A 22,835-nucleotide genomic window follows, 5' to 3' on the forward strand; every position below is an offset into this window, starting at 1 on the left:
AATTAGACCTTCTACCTCGTCCAAGGACAGAGGGCTTTCTGTATCCCAGGGTTTCTTGCCTTGGTGTACCGGGAGAATTAGATAACACGTGGGCTTGGAGAATTAGTGTAAAGCTTTATTGAGTGGAAGTAGCTCTCAACTGATGGGGGAGCCAGAAGGGAGATGGTCTTCCCCTGGAGTTGGGCCACTTGGCCTTGCTCTCCTCTGCCGCGGCCAGACTCCACCTCCTCCCACCAGTTGATGGCCTGCCGGCATGCGTGCTCCTCTTGACATCCTCTCGAGGACCAGCCGCTTGCATCTTCTTTCGCCAATGTACTCCTCTGGACATCTGGCCACCTGTGTGTCTGCCTGCTGGGGCCTCGGGTTTTTATAGGCCAAGGATGGGGACATGGTGGGTCAGGGTGGACTTTTGAAATGCAACATTTGGGCGAAAAAGCAGGAGTGCCTGTCCTCACCTAGGTCCGTGGGGTGGAGCCCTAGTCAGGGACCACACCTTCCTCTACCCAGCACTTCTCTTCTCCCCTTTTGTATCATTTAAAGGGACCACGTTCTTCCCTTCCCAGCACTCCCTTATCAGTATGCTAGCATATTGCTTTTGGGATTCACTTCTCTAGGTTTTATTATGTGTATTTTACTTTTTTTGTTTTTAATGTTTCTTTACTTATTTTCTTTAGTATACTGAAACTGAACAGCCTTAGATTTAACAAAATGCCATATTTATTCAGAGCTGTGAGTTAATCATTGGAAGAGCATCAGAAAGTAAACGAATGGGATATAAACAGAATATGAGAATTGCAGTGGTATTGATAAAACAGATGGCAACTGATTTTGATTAAAGGGTTATGAGTTTGAATTAAAACAAAATATGGCATGAGATTTGGTTGAATTTAGAATAGAAGTAAAAGCTGCAGATAAATAAAGTGAAAGTCAGTGGTACATGGTTAATATTTAAAGCAAAAAAAAAAGTGAAAGGGGTAGACTACATTGAGACAGAAGAGCATGTTGTCAAAGTATGAGGCTTGGATGTTTCCCACTTTGGAAATATTTGATGAGAAATACATGTTGACCAAAAAAATTTTTTTATCATCTAACAAGCAAATGTGTCAGAAAATTTTGACTTAAAATAATATTTGCAACCAACTAAATTATATCATTTATTATCTCTGCTTATTCATCTATTCTGTGAACATAATATTCTGGAATAATATTCTATGGTGAATGAAATAAACTATGGGATGTGAGAAATACTAAAATGTATACTTCCTGTAAGATGTGTGTTAACTGGGAGCATAAAAAGTAGTAAGAAAGCAAAAACTTTCATGCACAAACCCTCTAGGATGTTCAATGTCATGGTAGTTTTATGGTATGTTTATATATATTTTAAATTTTATTTTATTTTAGGTTCCGGGATACATGTGCAGACGTGCAGGGTTGTTACATAGGTAAATGTGTGCCATGGTGATTTGCTGCACCTAACCACCCATCACCTAGGTATTAAGCCCTGCATGCATTAGCCATTTGTCCTGATGCTCTCCCACCCTCCACCCACCGACAGGCCCTGGTGTGTGTTGTTCCCTCCCTGTGTCCATGTGTTCTCTTTATTCTACTCCCACTTATTAGTGAGAACATGCAGTGTTTGGTTTTCTGTTTTGGTTACTTTGTTGAGGATGATGGCTTCCAGCTTCATCCATGTCCCTGCAAAGGACATGATCCCATTCCTTTTTATGGCTGCATAGTATTCCATGATATATATGTACTACATTTTATGTATTCTATCATTGATGGGCATTTGGATTGATTTCAAGTCTTTGCTATTGTGAATAGTGCTGCAATAAACATATGTGTGTGTATCTTTATAATAGAATGATTTATATTCCTTTGGTTATATACCCAGTAATGGGATTGCTGGGCTAAATGGTATTTCTGGTTCTACATCCTTGAGGAATTGCCACACTGTCTTCCACAATGGTTGAACTAATTCACGTTCTCTCCAACAGTGTAAAAGTGTTCCTATTTCTCCACAGCCTTGCCAGCATCTATTGTTTCTTGACTTTTTGATAATTGCCCTTCTGACTGGCATAAGATGGTAGCTCATTGTGGTTTTAATTTGTATTTCTCTAACAATCAGTGATGTTGAGCTTTTCTTCATAATTTGTTGGCTGTGTAAGTATCTTCTGAGAAGTGTCTGTTCATATCCTTTGCCCACTTTTTGATGGGGTTATTTGTTTTATTATTGTAAATTTGTTTAAGTGCCTTGTAAATTCTGGATATTAGACCTTTATCAGATGGGTAGATTGCAAAATTTTTTTCCCATTCTTCAGGTTGCCTGTTCACTCTGATGGTAGTTTCTTTTGGTGTGCAGAAGCTCTTTAGTTAATTAGATCCCGCTTGTCAATTTTAGCTTTTGTTGCAATTGCTTTTGACAATTTCATCATAAAATTTTTGCCCATGCCTATTCCCTGAATGGTATTACCTAGATTTTCTTCTAGGATTTTTATCGTTTTAGGTTTTACATTTAAGTCTTTAATACATCTTGAGTTAATTTTTGTATAAGGTGTAAGGAAGGTGTCTAGTTTCAGTTTGCTGCATATGGCTAGCCCGTTTTCCCAGCACCATTTATTAAATAGGGAATCATTTCCCCATTGCTTGTTTTTGTCAGGTTTGTTGCAATTCAGATGGTTGTAGATGTGCCGTCTTATTTCTGATCTGTTGGTCTATGTGTCTGCTTTGGTACCAGTACCATGCTGTTTTGGTTACTGTAGCCTTGTATTATAGTTTGAAGTCAGGTGGCGTTATGCCTCCAGCTGTGTTCTTTTTGCTTAGGATTGTCTTGGCTATACAGGCTCCTTCTTGGTTCCATATGAGTTTTAAAGTAGCCTTTTTTTTTTAATTCTCTGAAGAATGTCAATGGTAGTTTGATGGGAATAGCATTGAATCTATAAATTACTTTGGACAGCATGGCTATTTTCACAATATTGGTTCCTCGTTTCCACAAGGATGAAATGTTTTTCCATTTGTTTGTGTCCTCTCCTAATTCCTTGAGAAGTGGTTTGTAGTTCTCCTTGAAGTCTTTCACATCCCTTGTTAGCTGTGTTCCTAGGTATTTTATTCTCTTTGTAGCAATTATGAATGAAGGTTCATTCATGATTTGGTTCTCTGCTTGTCTATTGTTGTGTATAGAAATGCTTGTGATTTTTGCACATTGATTTTGTATCCTGAGACTTTGCTGAAGTTGTTTATCAGCTTAAGGAGATTTTGGGCTGAGAAGATGGGGCTTTCTAAATATACAATGTCATCTGCAAACAGAGACAATTTGATTTCCAGTCTTTTTATTCAAATACGCTTTATTTCTTTCTCTTGCCTGATTGCCCTGGTCAGAACATCTAATACTATGTTGAATAGGAATGGTGAAAGAGGGTTTCCCTGTCTTGTGACAGTTTTCAAAGGGAATGCTTCCAGCTTTTGCCTATTCAGTATGATATTGGCTGTGGGTTTGTCATAAATAGCTCTTATTATTTTGAGATATGTTCCATCAATACCTAGTTTATTGAAAGTTTTTAGTATGAAGGGATGTTGAAATTTATTGGAGGCCTTTTCTGCATCTATTTAGGTAATCATGTGGTTTTTGTCATTGGTTCTGTTTATGTGATGAATTGCATTTATTGATTTGTGTATGTTGAACCAGCCTTCATCCCAGGGATGAAGCCGACTTGACTGTGGCGGATAAGCTTTTTGATGTGCTGCTGGATTTGGTTTGCCAGTATTTTATTGAGGATTTTCACATTGATGTTCATCAGAGATACTGGCCAGAGGTTTTCTTATTTTGTTCCGTCTCTGCCAGGTTTTCGTATCAGGATGATGCTGGGCTTATAAAATTAGTTAGGGAGAAGTCCCTCCTTTTGAATTGTTTGAAATAGTTCCAGAAGGAGTGGTACCAACTCCTTTTTGTACCTCTGGTGGAATTCGACTGTGAGTCCATCTGGTGCTGGGCTTTTTTTGGTTGTTAGGCTATTTATTACTGCTTCAATTTCAGAATTTGTTATTGGTCTGTTCAAGGATTTGACTTCTTCCTGGTTTAGTCTTCGGAGGGTGTATGCATACAGGAATTTATTCATTTCTTCTAGATTTTCTAGTTTATTTGCATGAGATGTTTATAGTATTCTCTGATGGTAGTTTGTATTTTTATGGGGTCAGTGGTGATATGCCCTTTATCATTTATATTGTGTCTATTTGATTCTTCTCTTTTTTCTTCTTTATCAGTCTAGCTAGCAGTCTATCTATTTTATTAATGTCTTCAAAAAAGAAACAACTTCTGGATTTATTGATTTGCTGAAGCATTTTCTTGTGTCTCTCTCTTCTTCAGTTCTTCTCCGATCTTAGTTATTTCTTGTTTTCTGCTAACTTTTGGATTTATTTGCCCTTGCTCCTCTAGTTCTTTTGTTGTGATGTTAGGGTGTCAGTTTGAGTTCTTTCTAGTGCTACAGATTTCCCTCTAAACATTGCTTTAGCTGCATCCCAGAGATTCTGGTATGTTGTCTCTTTGTTCTTATTGGTTTCAAGAATGGTTTAGTTTCTGCCTTAATTTCATTATTTACCTAGGAGTCAGTCAGGAGCAGGTTGTTCAATTTCCATGTCGTTGTTGGTTTTGAGTGAGGTTCTTAATCCTGAGTTCTAATTTGATTGAACTGTGGTCTGAGAGACTGTTTGTTATGATTTCAGTTCTTTTGCATTTGTTGAGGAGTGCTTCACTTCCCATTATGTGATCGATTTTAGAGGAAATGCCACATGGCACTGAGAAGAATGTATATTCTGTTGTTTCAGGCTGGAAGGGCTTGTAGATATCTATCAGGTTCACTTGATCCAGAGCCAAGTTCAAGTCCTGAATATCCTTGTTAGTTTTCTGTCTTGATGATCTGTCTAATGTTGATAATGGGGTGTTAAAGTCTCTTAGTATTATTGTGTGGAAGTCTACGTCTCTTTGTAGCTCTCTAAGAGCTTGCTTCATGAATCTGGGTGCTCCTGTATTGGGTGCATATACATTTAGGATAGTTAGCTCTCCTTGTTGAATTGACCCCTTTACCATTATATTATCCCGTCCTTTGTGTTTTTTATCTTTTTTGGTTTAAAGTCTGTTTTATCAGAAACTAGGATTACAATCCTTGCTTTTCTCTACTTTCCATTTGCTTGGTAAATTTTTTCCATCCCTTTATTTTGAGCCTATGTGTGTCCTGGCACATGTCAAGGATCTCCTGAATACAGCACACTGAGGGGTCTTGACTCTTTATCCAATTTGCCAGTCTGTGTCTTTTAATTGGGTCATTTAGCCCATTTACATTTAAGGTTAATGTTGTTATATGTGAATTTGATCCTGTCATGATGCTAGCTGGTTATTTTGCACACGAATTGATGCAGTTTCTTTATAGTGTCATTGATCCTTGTATTTCAGTGTGTTTTTGCAGTGGCTGGTACTGGTTTTTCCTTTCTGCCCCCCATGTTCATATATTTATTCAGGAGTATTTACCACCTATGATAGGCCAGGAATTATTCTCTTCTTGGCCCTAAAGATAAAGAGGTGAATAGGATACATAATTCTGATAATAATAACTTTAGATAACTGCTATGAAATGAAAGACAGAGTGGAGTTATCAAGAGTTATTGAGTGGGAGAGTGGTGAGAAGTTGTAATTTTAAATAGATTAGTCAAGTAACTCTCACTACCACCACCACCACCATTTCAGGCAGTACCATGTGATTTAAGGAGGAATAGAAAACATTAGGTGGAATGATGGAGGAGAAAGTAGATTTTGAATTGAACTATAAAGAATGAAGAGAATTTTGAACAAATAAGGGAGGAGATGTGAATTCCAAATTCAGGGAATCGTCATAATAGTGGTATGTAGTCAGGAAAGATCAAGCCATACCTGGGGAAGAATTATTTAGGGTTCCTGCAGGAGATGAGTTACAAAGTAGGTAGTACTTAGATTTTATAGACAGTGGTTACAAATATATTTAGTTAAATGACGAGTGTGCCAGTAAGCCAGTAGAGTTTATTAAAACAAAAACAGTATAGGAGACTGTACATAACACCATGTTAAGAAAGTTAACTCAGAAATGATGTGCAGGGTACATTAAACAGGATAGGAATGGAGACAAGGCACTCCACTAGAACACTATGACAACATTACACAAAAGAGGGGCTGGGAAGTCAAGACTTAATCAAGGGAGGCATCAGTAGGTATGGGAAGAAAAAGAAGACGGTCCTGAGAGAATAGTGAAGAAAGACGCTAGACAACTTGTATCTACCTGATCTATAAGCCTTTTTCTATCTCTCTTTCAATCTCTTAGGCTCTTACATTGTATGTTATTTATTTTCCCTTCTTGGTATCTCTAAGTCTCTTTATCTTTTAAATTTTCTCTCCAGTGTCTGTATTTATTTCTCTCTTCCACCACTTAGTCTTCCTTCCCATTTGTCTTGACTTCATAACTGTACTTTACATGGTAATAACACATAGAAAATAGTAATTAAGTACTTTTACTTTTAACATTAGTAATTTCTACTTTTTTTTTCTAAATTTAGTCATTATATAACTAAGACTTTTTATTCCCCATCAAAAAACCCTTGTTTTTCTGTATGTTTTATCTGATTCCGTTTTCTAAATTTTTAGTGAAAAAAGTTTCCCAAATTTAAGATACTCTATAAAATAGTAATATGTTTTGGGGACTTAGTTTTAGAAAAATCCCTCAAGAAATTCTGCCTTTTGAATAGAATAAAGAATGCATGTCAAATGGGATTGAAAATTATGACTGTCTTCATTCCAATGTGAAGATAAATTGGCCTTGGCCCATGCAGCAGGTGATAAAATTAAAATTAGCTACCAACAGATCTGGAGGTAAAACATCACTTTACCGTGATTACATTTCTTAATCTATTGGTGATGATGTTTTATTAAGAAGGGCCTACTAAAGAAAGAAAGGTCAAAAGCATGGCTTAAGTAGTAAGAACAGAAAAATATGACACACATATGAGGAATGTGAAGAAAAATATTTCACATTATTTAATATACAGAAAGCAATATGAAAAAGCAGGGAAATTTTCTAGTGATAAAGTCCATTAAACAAATATCTCATGAAAGCGGGAAACAGTCTTTGAATGAAAGATTCAGGAATGGAAAAATAAATAAGAAGATAATATCTAAAGAGAGCAACATTGATATCTCTCATAGAACTAACTAAAGCTCAAGAATAAGTACACTTAGACTGGAGTGTATCAACTCTTCAATATCTGTCCCAACATTGCAATTATCTTTTAAACTTTCAAAAAAAACAGCTGACAGGTGAAAAAGTTAATTTTGTAGTATAGGATTATTGAACCTGTGAGGTTCAATAAGTGAGTTTACTATCCAAAGAGGAAATTGGTGGCTGCCACTTGCTCCCTATAGTTTTGACAGCTTCTTTGATGTCCTTATTCCTCAATGTGTAAATTATAGGGTTTAGCATGGGGGGTAACAACACTGTACAACACTGAAACCAACCTATCTTTCTTTAATGAGTAAGTTGAGATGGGCCGTACATATGTAAAGATGGCGCTGCCATAAAAGAGGAAGACAATGGCCAGGTGGGAGGCACATGTAGAAAAGGCTTTTCATCTTCCCTCTGAGGAGTGGATCCTCAAGATGGTGGAGATTATGCAAATGTAGGAAAGTATGATACAAAGGAAAGGAGTCCAACCAATGAAGACCCCAGTGGATAGCAGTGCCAACTCATTGACAGAAGTGTTTCCACAGGACAAGATCAGCAAAGGGGGGATGTCACAGAAGAAGTAATTAATCTGATTGTTGCCACAGAAGGGCAGGTGGAATGTCAACACTGTATGCACCACTGAGTTAAGGAAACCAGCAGCCCAGCATGAGGCTGCTAACTGATTGCATAGAACCTTGTTCAGAATAACTGAATACCTTAAAGGATTGCAGATTGCAATGTAACGATCATATGCCATTGCTGCCAGTAGGAGACACTCTGATCCTACAAAGAAAACAAATGCAAAAAGTTGAACCACACACCCCACATAAGAAATGCTTTTTTTCTTTGAGAGGAGGTGCACCATCATTTGGGGGACATTGCTGGTGGTGTAGCAGATGTCAATAAAGGCCAAGTTCCCTAGAAAATAATACATAGGTGTATGCAGGTGTGGATCAGTCACAGTCATCAAGATAATTAATATATTTCCTCCCAAAGTACAGAAATAAGTCAGAAAGAAGATGGTGAATAGTAAAAACTGCAATTCATTTAGGTTGGAGAATCCCAAGATGATGAATTCAGTTATAGCTGTTTGATTCTTTCTTTCCATGATGTCGCCTGGTTTCCTTTCAGGAATTGGGCAAAGAGAAGACCAGATTATAAAAATGAATCATATGCTGCAATAGCATGACCTGAAAAATAAGGGAAAAAACGGTTACAAATAAAAGTAATCACCATTTATGTCAAACCAGAGAAGCAGCATTCTTTTGCAAACCATAGCTCCTACCTACCATGCAACACAGATATAAATACATCCAGTGTTTCACCTGCGGATCAAATCTTTGTAAAATATACAACACGGGAAGTTTTAAATTAGAATACAAATGGACACCATATGTCCTAGAGTTCTCTGTTAATAATGGCTGGGTCATGCTCACCGGCATTTTCTTGGGGATGTGTGAACTTGTGCTGTAGAATGCGATTTCTAGAAGAATCTCTGGTATTCATTTGCTTCTTTGAAGCCATCCCTGCTCTCCTTTTTCATACTTCAACGTTAATATAAATTTTGTTTTATATTCTTTTCCGATTAAAATTAATGTATTTGTTTTAGAATATTTGGGAAAAATATAGAAAAGAAAATTTAAAACATTAAAAATCTTTAGTAGTCACCAGAGAAAATCTCTATTAATGATTTGGTATATGTTCTTCTGATCCATTTTCCATATAGAAATGTTGAATAGAGGATCAAAAGTACCTATTTTAATCTGATTTTTCCTTAATTTTCTGTGGCAATACATTTTATGCTAAAACATGATCTTTGAGTTGTATTCAAGTATTTGTATGAATATAGCAAAGTTTTTATATATCCCACCCTTATTAATGAATATTTATATTGTTTTATTTGTTCATTTTTGATATGATATATTTCAACAAGAAGCATATTGAATTAGATTCCCTGAATTTTGGGTTAGGTTATCTGAATTTTTATAAACTTTCCAAGACACTTATCCTAATGAATTAGAAACCTATTGCTATATATCATCAATCTGGAAAATTCAAGAACTATTTGGCTGGTGCAGGAATTAGTGTCTGTTTCAACAAATTATTGTTAAGTGCTTCATATAGAAGGATGCTGATAATCTCTGAGCACTTCCTACACAGCATCTCATTTAGTCTTTACATAAATCCTTTAAGATAAGTAATATTTATCATTCCCATTCTCTAGATGAGAGCACCGAGTCTCAGCAAGATAAATGTCTAGAAGATGTCACGCAGCTAGCAGGTAAAAGAAAGGTAGCTTTATCACTCCCAAAGCTAATATACTTTCAATTGAGTGGCTAAAAATTTAATTTCCATTAACTTATGACAACAGAATGCCCTTAAAAAACACTTCTCTTGTTTTGAATATAACCTAGGTTCATACAACTGAATTATTTTAACTGGTTACAAATTGTTATGACTTCTATTTCTGACTGTTAATGGCAATGTGCTATGCCTGCAGTGTTTTGATGGTTAAATCCAATTGTTTCTAAATACCTGGTATTTATTTGAATATATTTATTTGAACAATCAATTTCTAGTGTAGTTGTTTATTTCCTGGACCAGCTATAGATTAATTTAAATGTTCATGTTTGTGTTATTAAAAGATACTCTTCTAGAGCTTAGTTTAAGTTGGTTAATAAAAATGTTTAATAAAATTAAAACAGTTGTAGGGAGAATCCCCTAATTTAAAATGCTCAAGGCCTAATTCAAGTGAGAAAAATTATCTGCAGTTTGATGTTTGAAGCAAATTATAAAAACTTAGATAAATAAAACAAAATAAAAACTTAAAAATGAAGATAATTGTTGTATATTCATTCAAATTATATACTTTATTGATTGCCCTCACCTATAGACAAATATGCATTTCAATGTCAAGTTTGAAATGTGGCTTAATTGTGCTTTTGTTGTAATTGCTGTCTTCTTTCCTCGTGAACTACTGTGGATATTTTTAATGAAGGGAGAGGATAAGTTGAAAAAATTCACATAATATAGTATTTCACATTACCACAACTAAATAAATTCACTGGGACAATTTTCATTCCATCTACAGAAGAACTCCAAAATTGTATTCTGAAATCAATCTTTTTCCCTATTCCAAATCTCTATCTCCCCTTTCATCTTTTTTAACATTTCCTTCCACTTCTGAGGAGGAATTAACCCTTCTACTCATTTTATTCAACAAATATATTTTAAGGCAAAAATGTGGAAAAAAGGGAACTGGCACAGTGTTAATGGAAATGTAAATTAATAGATCCATTTTGGAAAACAGTGCAGTTTCTTCAAAAAACTAAAAATGCAACTACTATGTGATCCAGCAATTCCACTTCTGGATATATATTCAAAGGAATTGAAATCAGTATCTCAAAGAGATATCTGCACTCCCATGGTCTTTGCAGCATTATTCACAGTAGCCATGGAAACAACCTAAATCTTCACCAATAGATGAATGACTAAAGAAATGTTATATATACCTGGTGGAATACTATGCAGCCTTTAAAAAAAGAAAATCCTGTCATTTCTGACATGGGTTAACCTAGAGGACATTATGCTGAGTGAAATAAGCCAGGCACAGAAAGACAAGTATTGCATGATCTCCCTTATATGTGGACTCTAAAAAGGTCAAATCTATTGAGGTAGAGAATAGAATGGTGGTTACCAGAGTTTGAGGTAGGAGTGGACAGGGGTGGACTGGTCAAAGGGTACAAAGTTTCAGTTACACAGGAGAAGTAACTTCTAATGATTTATTGCATAGCATGGTGACTATAGTTAAAATGTATTGTATATTCCAAAATTGCTAATGGAGTGGATTTTAAATATTTTCCCCACAAAGTAATGATAAGTATGTGAGGTGGCAGATATGTTATTTAGCCTGCTGTACTCATTCCAAAATATATACATGCATTATAACATCACGTTATATATATACTGCAGACTAGAGTGGTGACAATTTGGTTGGATAGAAATAGAGGCATTTGAGAGATATTAGAATATACAGTGTTACAATTTTGGTATAAAATGACGAAGAAGGATAAATTAAGGATAGTAGTCATAACCAACATATATTAAATGCTTATTATAACATAACCATTCAACAATCATTATATTACCCAGTTCACATGCCCACACACACCAAAACCACACACGCACACAATGAAAGAGACATATCATGTCCATATTACAAGTAAAAAATTTTAAAATAAGTTTCAGAGAAATTAAATAATTTGCCTAAAGTTACTCAGACTTGCAGTGGTGATATTGGATTTTACATTTCACTTTCTGGCCTAAACGAGTGCACTGTGCTGATCTAGATTCCTGGATTGAACAAGCAGATGGCTGGGGGTGTCATTCTCTGAAATGAAAGCAGGAAATTGGCACTTGTTGGCAAATCTGGCAAGACGGCTGAATAGGAACAGCTCTGCTCTGCAGCTCCCAGTGAGACCAATGCAGAAGGCAGGTGATTTGTGCATTTCCAACTGAGGTACCAGTTAGGTAACTGGTTAGGAAGCAGGTGCAGCCCCTGGAGGGCAGGCAGAAGCATGGTGCGGCATCGCCTCACTCGGGAAGTGCAAGGAGCTTCCCCAGCCAAGGGAAGCTGTGAGGGACTGTGCTATTCACCCACATACTACACCTTTCCCATGGTTTTTGCAATCCGCCGACCAGGAGATTCTCTCATGTGCCTACACCACCAGGGGCCTGGGTTTCAAGCACAAAACTGGGTGGCTGTTTGGGCAGACACTGAGCCAGCTGCAGGAGTTTTTTTTCATACCCCAGTGGCACCTGGAACATCAACAGACAGAACTGTTCACTCCCCTGGAAAGGGGGCTGAAGCCAAGTGCTCTCACTCAGCGGGTCCCACTCCCATGGAGCCCAGCAAGCTAAGGACCACTGGCTTAAAATTCTCACTGCCAGCACAGCAGTCTGAAGTCGACCCTGGATGATGGAGCTTGTTGTGGGGAGGGGCATCCACCATTAGTGAGGCTTGAGTAGGCAGTTTTCCCCTGACAGTGCTAAGGAGGCCTTGAAGTTTGGACTGGGTAGAACTCAACACAGCGTGGCAAAGTGGCTGTGGCCAGACTGCTTCTCTAGATTCCTCCTCACTGGGGAGGGCATCTCTGAAAGAAAGGCAGCAGTCCCAGTCAGGGGCTTAGAGATAAAACTCCCATCTTCCTGGGACAGAGCACCTGGGGGAAGGGGCAGCTGTGGGCGCAGCTTCATCAGACTTAAGCATTCCTGCCTGCCGGCTCTGAAGAGAACAGTGGATCCTGACAAGGAGGGTTCTCCCAGCACAGCGCTTAAGCTCTGCTAAGGGACAGACTGCCTCTGCCAGTGAATCCCTGACCCCAGTGCCTACTGACTGAGAGAGACTCCCCAACAGGGGTTGACAGACACCTCATAGAGGAGAGCTCCAGCTGGCACTGGGCTTCCCTTTGGGATGAAGCTTCCAGAGGAAGAAGCAGGCAGTAATAATTGCCGTTCTGCAGCCTCCACTGGTGATACTCAGGCAAATAGGGTCTGGAGTGAACCTTGAGCAAACTGCAGCAGACCTGCAGAAGAGGGGCCTGACTGGTAGAAGAAAAACTAACAAACAGAAAGCAATAACATCAACATCAACAAAAAGGACCCCCACACAAAATCCCATCCCAAGGTCATCAACCTCAAAGATCAAAGGTAGATATATCCATGAAGATGAGGAAAAACCAGCACGAAAATGCTGAAGATTCCAAAAACATTCTTCTAGAGAAAAATGTCTTTTCTCCAAATGATTGCAACTCCTCTCCAGCAAGTGCACAAAACTGGGCAGAGAATGAGTTTGATTAATTCACAGAAGTAGGCTTCAGAAGGTGGGAAATAACAAACTCCATTGAGCTAAAGGAGCATGTTCTAACCCAATGCAATGAAGCTAAGAAATTTGACAAAAGATTATAGGAACTGCTAACTAGAAGTTTAGAGAAAAACATAAGTGACCTGATGGAGCTGAAAAACACAGCATGAGAACTTCATGAAGCATACACAAGTATCAATAGTTGAATTGATCAACCAGAAGAAAGAATATCAGAGATTGAAGATCAACTTACTAAAATAAGGTGTGAAGACAATATTAGAGAAAAAAGAGGGAAAAGGAAGGAAAAAAGTCTCTAAGAAATATGGGACTATGTGAAAAGACCAAACCTGTGATTGGGTGGTATACCTGAAAGTAACATGGAGAATGAGACCAAGTTGGAAAACACACTTCAAAATGTTATCCAGGAGACCTTCCCCAACCTAGCAAGACAGGTCAACATCCAAATTCAGGAAATACAGAGAAGACCACTAAGATACTCCTCGAGAAGGGCAACCCCAAGACACATAATCATCAGATTATCCAAGGTTGAAATGAAAGAAAAAATGTTAAGGGCAGTCAGAGAGAAAGGTCAGGCTACCTACAAAGGGAAGCCCATCAGACTAACAGTGGATCTTTCCGCAGAAAACCCACAAGCCAGAAGAGAGTGGGGACCAATATTCAACATTCTTAAAAAAAAGAATTTTCAACTCAGAATTTTGCATACAGCCAAACTAAGCTTCATAAGTGCAGGAGAAATAAAATCATTTACAGACAAGCAAATGCTGAGGGATTATGTCACCACCAGGCCTGCTTTACAAGAGCTCCTAAAGGAAGCACTAAACAGGGAAAGGAAAAACTAGTACCAGCCACTGCAAAAACACACCATAATATAAAAACCAAAGACACTATGAAGAAACTGCATCAACTAATGTTCAGAGTAACCAACTAGCATCATGATGAATGGATCAAATTCACACTAACAATATTAATCTTAAATGTAAATGGGCTAAATGTCCCAATTAAAAGACACAGACTGGCAAATTGAATAAAGTGTCAAGACCCATCAGTGTGCGGTATTCAGGAGACCCATCTCATGTGCAAAGACACACATAGGCTCAAAACAAAGGGACAGAGAAATATTTACCAAGCAAATGGAAAGAGAAAAAAAAAAGCAGGGGTTGCAATCCTAGTCTCTGATAAAACAGAATTTAAACCGACAGAGATCAAAAAAGACAAAGAAAGGCATTACACAATGGTAAAGGGATCAATGCAACAAGAAGAGCTAACTATCCTAAATACATATGCACCCAATAAAGGAGCACCCAGATTCATAAAACAAGTTCTTACAGACCTACAAAGAGACTTAGACTCCCACACAATAATAATGGAAGACTTTAACACTCCACTGTCAATATTAGACAGATCAATGAGACAGAAAATTATCAAGAATACTCAGGACTTGAATTCAGCTCTGGACCAAGCAGACCTAATAGACATCTACTGAACTCTCCACCCCAAATCAACAGAATATACATTCTTCTCAGCACCACATAGCAATTATTCTAAAATCGACCACATAATTGGAAGTAAAACAGTCCTCAGCAAATGCAAAAGAATGGAAATCAAAACAAACAGTCTCTCAGACCATAGTGCAATCAAATTAGAACTCAGCATTAAGAAACTCACTCAAAACCTCACAACTACATGAAACCTCACAATTACATTAACAACCTGCTCCTGAATGACTACTGGGTAAATAATGAAATTAAGGGAGGAATAATGAAGTTATTTGAAACCAATGAGAACAAAGAGACAATAAACTATAATCTCAGGGACACAGCTAAAGCAGTGTTAAGAGAAAAATTTATAGCACTAAATGCCCACTTCAGAAAGCAGGAAAGATTTAAAATCAGCCCCCTAACATCACAATTAAAAGAGCTAAAGAAGCAAGAGCAAACACATTCAAAAGCTAGCAGAAGACAAGAAATAACTAAGATCAGAGCAGAACTGAAGGAGATAGAGACACGAAAAACCCTTCAAAACATCAGTGAATGCAGGAGCTGGTTATTTGAGAAGATTAACAAAAGAGATAGACTGCTAGCCAGATTAGTAAAGAAGAAAAGAGAGAAGAATCAAATAGACACAATAAAAAATGGTAAAGGAGTTATCACCACTGATCCCACAGTAATAGAAACTACCATCAGAGAATACTATAAATACCTCTATGCAAATAAACTAGAAAATCTAGAAGAAATGGATAAATTCCTGGACACATACACCCTTCCAAGCCTAAACCAGGAAGAAGTCGAATCCCTGAATAGACCAATAACAAGTACTGAAATTGAGGCAGTAATTAGTAGCCTAAAAAAACAAAAAATCTCCAGGATCTGACGGATTCATGGCTGAATTCTACCAGAGGTACAAAGAGGAGCTGGTACCATTCGTTTTGAAATTATTCCAAACAATAAAAAAGAGGGACTCCTCTCTAGCTCATTTTATGAGGCCAGCATCATCCTGATACCAAAACCTGGCAAAGACACAACAAAAAAAAGAAAATTTCAGTCCAATATCCCTAATGAACCTCGATGCAAAAATGCTCAATAAACTACTGGCAAACCAAATCCAGCAGCACATCAAAAATCTTATCCACTACAATCAAGTCAGCTTCATCCCTGGGATAAAGGGCTGGTTCAACATACACAAATCAATAAACATAATCCATCACATAAACAGAACCAATGACAAAAACCACACGATTATCTCAATAGATGCAGAAAAGGCCTTTGATAAAATTCCATACCACTTCATGTTAAAAACTCTCAATAAAATAAGTATTGATGGAACATATATATAAAAAAAGACCTATTCACAACAAACCCATAGCCAATATCATAATGAATGGGCAAAAGCTGGAAGCGTACTCTTTGAAAACCTGCACAAGTCAAGGATGCCCTCTCTCACTACTCCTATTCCACATAGTATTGGAAGTTCTGCCTAGGGCAATCAGGCAAGAGGAAGAAATAAACGGTATTCAAATAGGAAGAGAGGAAGTCTAATTGCCTCTGTTTGCAGATGACATAATTGTATATTTAGAAAACCCCATCATCTCAGCCCAAAACTCCTTAGGCTGATGAGCCACTTCAGCAAAGTCTCAGGATACAAAATCAATGTGCAAAAATTACAAGCATTCCTATACACCAATAATAGACAAGCAGAGAGCTGAATCATGAGTGAACTCCCATTCACAATTACCATAAAAAAATAAAATACCTAGGAATACAACTTACAAGGGATGTGATGGACCTCTTTAAGGAGAATTACAAACTGCTTCTCAAGGAAATAAGAGAGGACACAAATGAAGAGAAAAAAATTCCATGGTCATGGATACGAAGAATCAATACAGTGTAAATGGCCATACTGCCCAAAGTAATTTATAGATTCAATGTTATTCCCATCAAGCTACCATTGATTTTCTTCTCAGAACTAGAAAAAATGACTTTAAATTTCATATGGAACCAAAAAAAGAGCCCGTATAGCCAAGACAATCCTAAGCAAAAAGAACAAAGCTGGAGGCATCATGCTACCTGACTTCAAACTAGACTACAAGGCTACAGTAATCAAAACAGCATGATACTGGTACCAAAACAGATATATAGACCAATGGAACAGAACAGAGGCCTCAGAAATAACACCACACATCTACAACCTGACAAACCTGACAAAACCTTTGTTTTGACAAACCTGAAAAAACCTGACAAACCTGACAAAAACAAGCAATGGGGAAAGGATTCTTTGTTGAATAATTGGTGCTGGGAAAACTGGCTAGCCACATGCAGAAAACAGAAACTGGACCCCTCCCTTACACCTTTGCAAAAATTAACTCAAGATGGATTAAAGACTTAAACATAAAACCTAAACCCATACAAACCCTAGAAGAAAACCTTGGCAATACCATTCAGGACATAGGCATGGGCAAAGACTTCATGACTAAAACACCAAAAGCAATGCAACAAAAGCCAAAATTGACAAACGGGATCTAATTAAACTAAAGAGCTTCTGCATAGAAAAAAAAAATATCATCAGACTGAACAGGAAACCTACAGAATGGGAGAAAATTTTGGCTATCTATCCATCTGGCAAAGGTCTAATATCCAGAATCTACAAGGAACTTAAACATATTTACAAGAAAAAACAAACAACCCCGTCAAAAAGTGGTTGATGGATATGAACAGACACTTCTCAAAAGAAGACATTTATGTGGCCAAAAAACATATGAAAAAAAGCTCATCATCATGGGTCATTATAGAAATGCAAATCAAAACTACAATAAGATACCATCTCATGCCAGTTTGAATGGCAATCATTAAAAAGTCTGCAAACAGCAGATGTTGGCGAGGATGTGGAGAAATAGGAAGGCTTTTACATTGTTGATGGGAGTGTAAATTAGTTCAACCATTGTGGAAGGCAGTGTGGCAATTACTCAAGGATCTATAACCAGAAATACTATTTAACCCAGCAATCCCATTACTGGGTATATACCCAAAGGATTATAAATCATTCTACTATAAAGACACATGCATACGTAGGTTTATTGTGGCACTATTTAAAGTAGCAAAGACTTGCAACCAACACAAATGCCCATCAATGATAGACTGGATAAAGAAAATGTGGCACATATATATCATGGAATACTATGCAGCCATAAAAAAGAATGAGATCATGTCCTTTGTAGGGACATGGATGAAGCTGGGAACCATCATCCTCAGCAAACTATCACAGGAACAGAAAACCAGACACCACATGTTCTCGCTCATAAGTGGGAGTTGAACAATGAGAACACATGGACACAGGGAGGGAACCTCACACACTGGGGCCTGTTGGGGAGTAGGTGGCAAGGGGAGGGAGAACATTAGGACAAATAGCTAATGCATGCGGGGCTTAAAACCGAGATGACGTGTTGATCAGTGCAGCAAACCACCATGGCACATGTATACCTATGTAACAAACCTGCACATTCTGCACATGTATCCCTGAATTTAAAGTAAAGTATATTAAAAAAAAAAAAAAAAAAGGAAATCCAGATCCAGGGGGAGATCATGTGTTCAGTTTTGGCCATGCTGAATTTGAGATATCTGAATATCTAAGAAAATATGTTTATTTGACATATTTTGGTATGTGGCCTCAGAGGAGAGGTATGTACTAGAGATACGAATTTGTAACACATCAGCATATAGAGGATAGTTGAAACTACTCCTATGGATGGGAGAGTGTGAAGTAGGAAAAAAGAGAACACAGAATTGAACTTTCTCAGAACTAATTTCCTGCATGTAGAAGCTAAACTATGAGACTAAGAAGGAGAAGCATAAAAGTAGAAAGAAATTCAAGGAAGCACTGAATTGCGGTTAGTGTATGAAAGAGTGCTGTTATTAAAAGAACTGTTTGTGAAAATAAGGGGCCCCATTTTTCTTGCCAGACTATTCCTCATGAGAAAAGCTATCCTGCAGAGAACTGCCTTCCAACACAAACATAGGTCATTATGAGATGGTATCAGCTGTCCAGTTCTCAAAATAGCGAAGGAGGACACACTTGGCTCAGCAGCCCACCTCCCTTCTCAGGGTTTCTTACACATTAAGAGAAGGAATTACTTTCTCCTGGGGATCTCCTGATGCTTTTGTTTTGTTACCCAAGTCCTCTATGTTCTGTGATCATTGCCCTTTACTTCAAAACATGCCTTTCCCATGTCCCTATTTGTGGGGAAGCTGTTGTGATAAAACGACTAAACGAAATAACTTAAACAATAATGTATTACTCCTCTAAGGTTATTTGCCTTGAAATAAGAACTTTCTTTTTCAGAATAGCCTCTTAATTTTAGTCATTTTTTATCCACTCAGCCTGTATGTTTTTCTTCCTGCTTTCATTTCTATCTGCTAATCTACATATTTTTAAAGCTCAGCTTAAATGCCTCTTTTCTCTTCAAGTGAAATGCTTCTGTCCCTTCCTGGAAAATCTATAGGCATTTGTTTCAATCTTGATTATGACACATAACACACAACATACTTATTTGTGTGACTTATATCACCTGTTTGTCCATAATATCTTATGGTGCGTATTATGTCTTACTAATCTATTTCTCAATGAATTAATACGTAACTGGGGACACAGTGGTCTAACATTCAGTAATGGATTACTACTGTTGAAATATAAGGCAGTATAGCAAAATTTTCCAAGAAAACAATTGTATTTCCTCCCTTTTTTACATACTTATTATGATGTAGAACTTGGAAAAAATGTTCAGACCTTACATATTATTTTTATTCTTATAACATTTACATTAGTTAGAGTAGAGGAGTCTGTAATTCATGGAGGATTACTTATAAGATCACATAGTTAACAAGTAGTGAACTAAGAGTAGAAAAACATTCTTCTATTTCCAAATCTAGAACAACATCCTGCAGCTAGTACTCAAATTGTGCTACATGGGTCATTGTTGCCTCTCATAGGCATAGATTGACCCTGACACAGAATAGAATTCACCACGCGAAGCACAAGTATTTCACACAGAGTTATAGGAAAATTACTGCTTTTCCAAGCAGCCATGGTCTTGACTCCTTACTAAAGAACCGAAACTTGATATAATAGAAGGACAACTGAGAAAATGTTTTCAGAATTTCATATCATAGTAAAGAGCTCAAGAATGGCCTCTAAGAACCCACAAGGAAAGGCCCCCAGAAAATTCACGAGAATGTTTGCCCTCCAAGCTCAGTCTTGACTCTTTCATTTCCTTCTAACAGACCCAGTAGCTCTTCATTAAAGAGTGTTCTCAAAAAGGAGACCTTAGAAATTCAGAATCTTAAAATTTCAAATTTTCTCAAAATATACTATCCAATTTCTTACTAAAAACTGAAATCACATAGTAAACACGTGAAAATCAGTGTGGCTAAAGCTCAATCAATAATAGCTAGCATGCAAGGATATTAGATCCACATGAAAGATGGTTTCTTGTGAGAAAGTCACACAAAGTGTGTTCCTGATACTATTCTCTGCAGTCCAGTGGCATTTTAGTCTCTTTTTGCAGAATAAATACACTGTCCTTTATTTAATAAAAAATCGGCAAACCAGCAGAGGGCTATTCTGAATGATATAAAAATTACCCAAAATGAAAGAAGCTTCCTGATTCACATACTCAGTAGGCTGATTGTCACCCAAAGCATGGGACAGACAATTTTATTATTCCCTCCTTTGGAACCCCTCAGGTCATTACACTTCCATCTCCTACACAGTTAGTCTCATATCCAAAAAGCAAGACAGAAAAGTGTATCTGTAAGAGCAATGAAGCTATAGTTAAGCAATTAAAAATACTTACTCACTCACCTGTGATTGGAGATATTGAGCAGAGATTACCATTCAGACTCTGAGAGACTGATATGGGGCTGCTTTTATGAACACAACGAAGTAACACAAAATAATGTTCCCTACAGAGTCTGTGCTGATAAACTTCTGAGTGATGGGTTTTCTAGGTGAGTGCCAAGACTCTACTCAGTCCCTGAAGGCCAGTGCATGGGACTGGAGTGAGTAACGAAAATGCCCTTTGGATTAAGAAGATCCCCACATCTTACGGGAATATTTCAAGAGCCTCGGAGACACACCTTGGAGATCTTCAAGCACAAGTCCTGAGACTCACTACTTCTGGTTCCTGCTTCAACCCCTGAGCATCTATTTGTCTTCTAGTGGCTCTGTTGCCATCATAATTATGCTTCAGGAAGTGTCCTGTGGAGTCCGACCTGCTCCAGGTGGACCACTACCTCCTGGCCCACATCTGTCTAGTGAGAAACAACCCACATGCTTCCCCTATTAACACAGGAAATGCAGTTCTCTGGATTTTGCTTCTTGGCCATGTAAGAAATATCAGTCTTTGGACTGCAAAATTCCAGGTGTAGAAATCAAGCTCTCTAACTGGTTTTTCTCTCAGCTTAAATTAGGAGAAAGCATCCTCATTTCCTCCTGGAGGTGGGGGAAGCTTACATTGCACACTACTTCTCACTAAAGAAATATTCTTCAGCCACTGAAGACTGATTAGTCCTCCAAATATCTATTCCTTTTCATGTTATGTGTTCTTGAAGATGTATCAAAAACTCACTAACGAATATACAGTATCCATATATTTTGTGATAGATTAAATATTAATTTTGAGCATGACTTGTAAATTAAAAGTATAATTGCTTGATTAATTTTGATCCTATAATTATTTAAGAATTGAGGCAGCTAAGTATGCCACTATCACATAAAAACAGAATTTCTGAATCCTTTGACCTCTAATCATTATATTGCCTACCCTTTAAAATTAAGAATTTGGATTAAAGAAGAGTTATTTCTCCCAGATTCATATGGTTCTTAATCATCACCTATGGTTTAAAATCAAATCTCAATTCTCAACAAATTAATTACCTACTAGGCATTATCCAATTTCATCACTTGCTAAATTCTTACCGGCTGACTTGGGTACACACAGCAAGAGAGTTATCATCTGAAGATATCTATGAGTGGTTATTTCACTCCAAAAACAGACAATAATAAATTTTGCATTATTCATTTATTGTATCTAACATTCATTACCAATAAGTCTTTTTAAATTTTTTATTTTATATTTATTTTTAGTTTTTACCTTTTTTAAAAAAACTCAACTTCTATTTTAGACATAGTGGATATATGTGCAGATTTGTTACATGGGAATATTGCATGATGTTCAAATTTGGAGTATGGATCTCACCACTCTGGTAATGAGCCTAGTACCTGGCTTGATAGGCAGTTTTTTAACCCATCCTCCCCCATCCCTGAAGCCTCTGGTAGTCCACAGTGTCTATTGTTCCCATACCTATGTTCATGTGTGCTCAATGCTTAACTCCCACTTACAAGTTACAACATGCAGTATTTGGTTTTCTGTTCCTGTGTTAACTTGCTTAGAATTATGCCCTCCAGCTCCATCCATGTTGCTGCAAAGGACATTATTTTATTCTGTTTTTATGGCTGCATAGTATTCCATGGTGCATATGTAACACATTTTCTTTATCCAGTCTATCATTGATGGGCACCTGGGTTGATTCCACATCTTTGCTATTGTGAGCAGCGCAACAATGAACATGTGAGTGTATGTATCTTATTGGTAGAATGATTTATTTTATTTTGATATATACCCATTAATGAGATTGCTGTATTGGATAGTAGTTCTGTTTTAAATTATTTGAGAAATCTCCAGACTGCTTTTTACAGTTGCTGGACTAATCCACATTCCCACCAACAGCATATAAGCATTCCCTTTTCTCTGCAGCCTTGATAGCATCTGTTGTTTTTTGACTTTTTAAATAGTCATTCTGACTGGTGTGAGATAATATCTCATTGCAGTTTTGATTTGCATTTCCCTGATAATTAGTGATGCTGATAATTTTTTCGTATGTTTGTTAGCCACATGTATGTCTTCTTTTGAGAGTGTTTTTTCATGTCCTTTGCCCATTTATTAATGGGATTATTGGCTTTCTGCTTGTTGACTTGTTTAAGTTCCCTATAGATTCTGGATATTAGGCCTTTGTCAGATGCATTGTTTGTGAATATCTTCTCCCTTTCTGTAGATAGTGTGTTTGCTCTGTTGATAGTTTCTTTTGCTGTGCAGAAGCTCTTTAGTTTAATCAGGTCTCACTTGTCTATTTTTGTTTTTGTTGCCATTGCTTTTGGTGACTTAA

The 22,835-nt window shown here is 37.3% G+C and overlaps 1 protein-coding gene across 1 annotated transcript; it reads right to left on the reverse strand.

The window, feature by feature from the left end:
* Positions 1–7,379: 7,379 nt before the first annotated feature.
* On the reverse strand, positions 7,380–8,346 carry OR5V1 (olfactory receptor family 5 subfamily V member 1). The gene is given in 2 exon segments (XM_019030267.1): positions 7,380–7,499; positions 7,501–8,346. Coding segments are annotated over 2 exon segments (966 nt in total).
* Positions 8,347–22,835: the final 14,489 nt, after the last annotated feature.

The sequence above is a fragment of the Gorilla gorilla genome, chromosome 5 (assembly GCF_029281585.2).
Source record: "Gorilla gorilla gorilla isolate KB3781 chromosome 5, NHGRI_mGorGor1-v2.1_pri, whole genome shotgun sequence".
Lineage (NCBI taxonomy): Eukaryota > Metazoa > Chordata > Mammalia > Primates > Hominidae > Gorilla > Gorilla gorilla.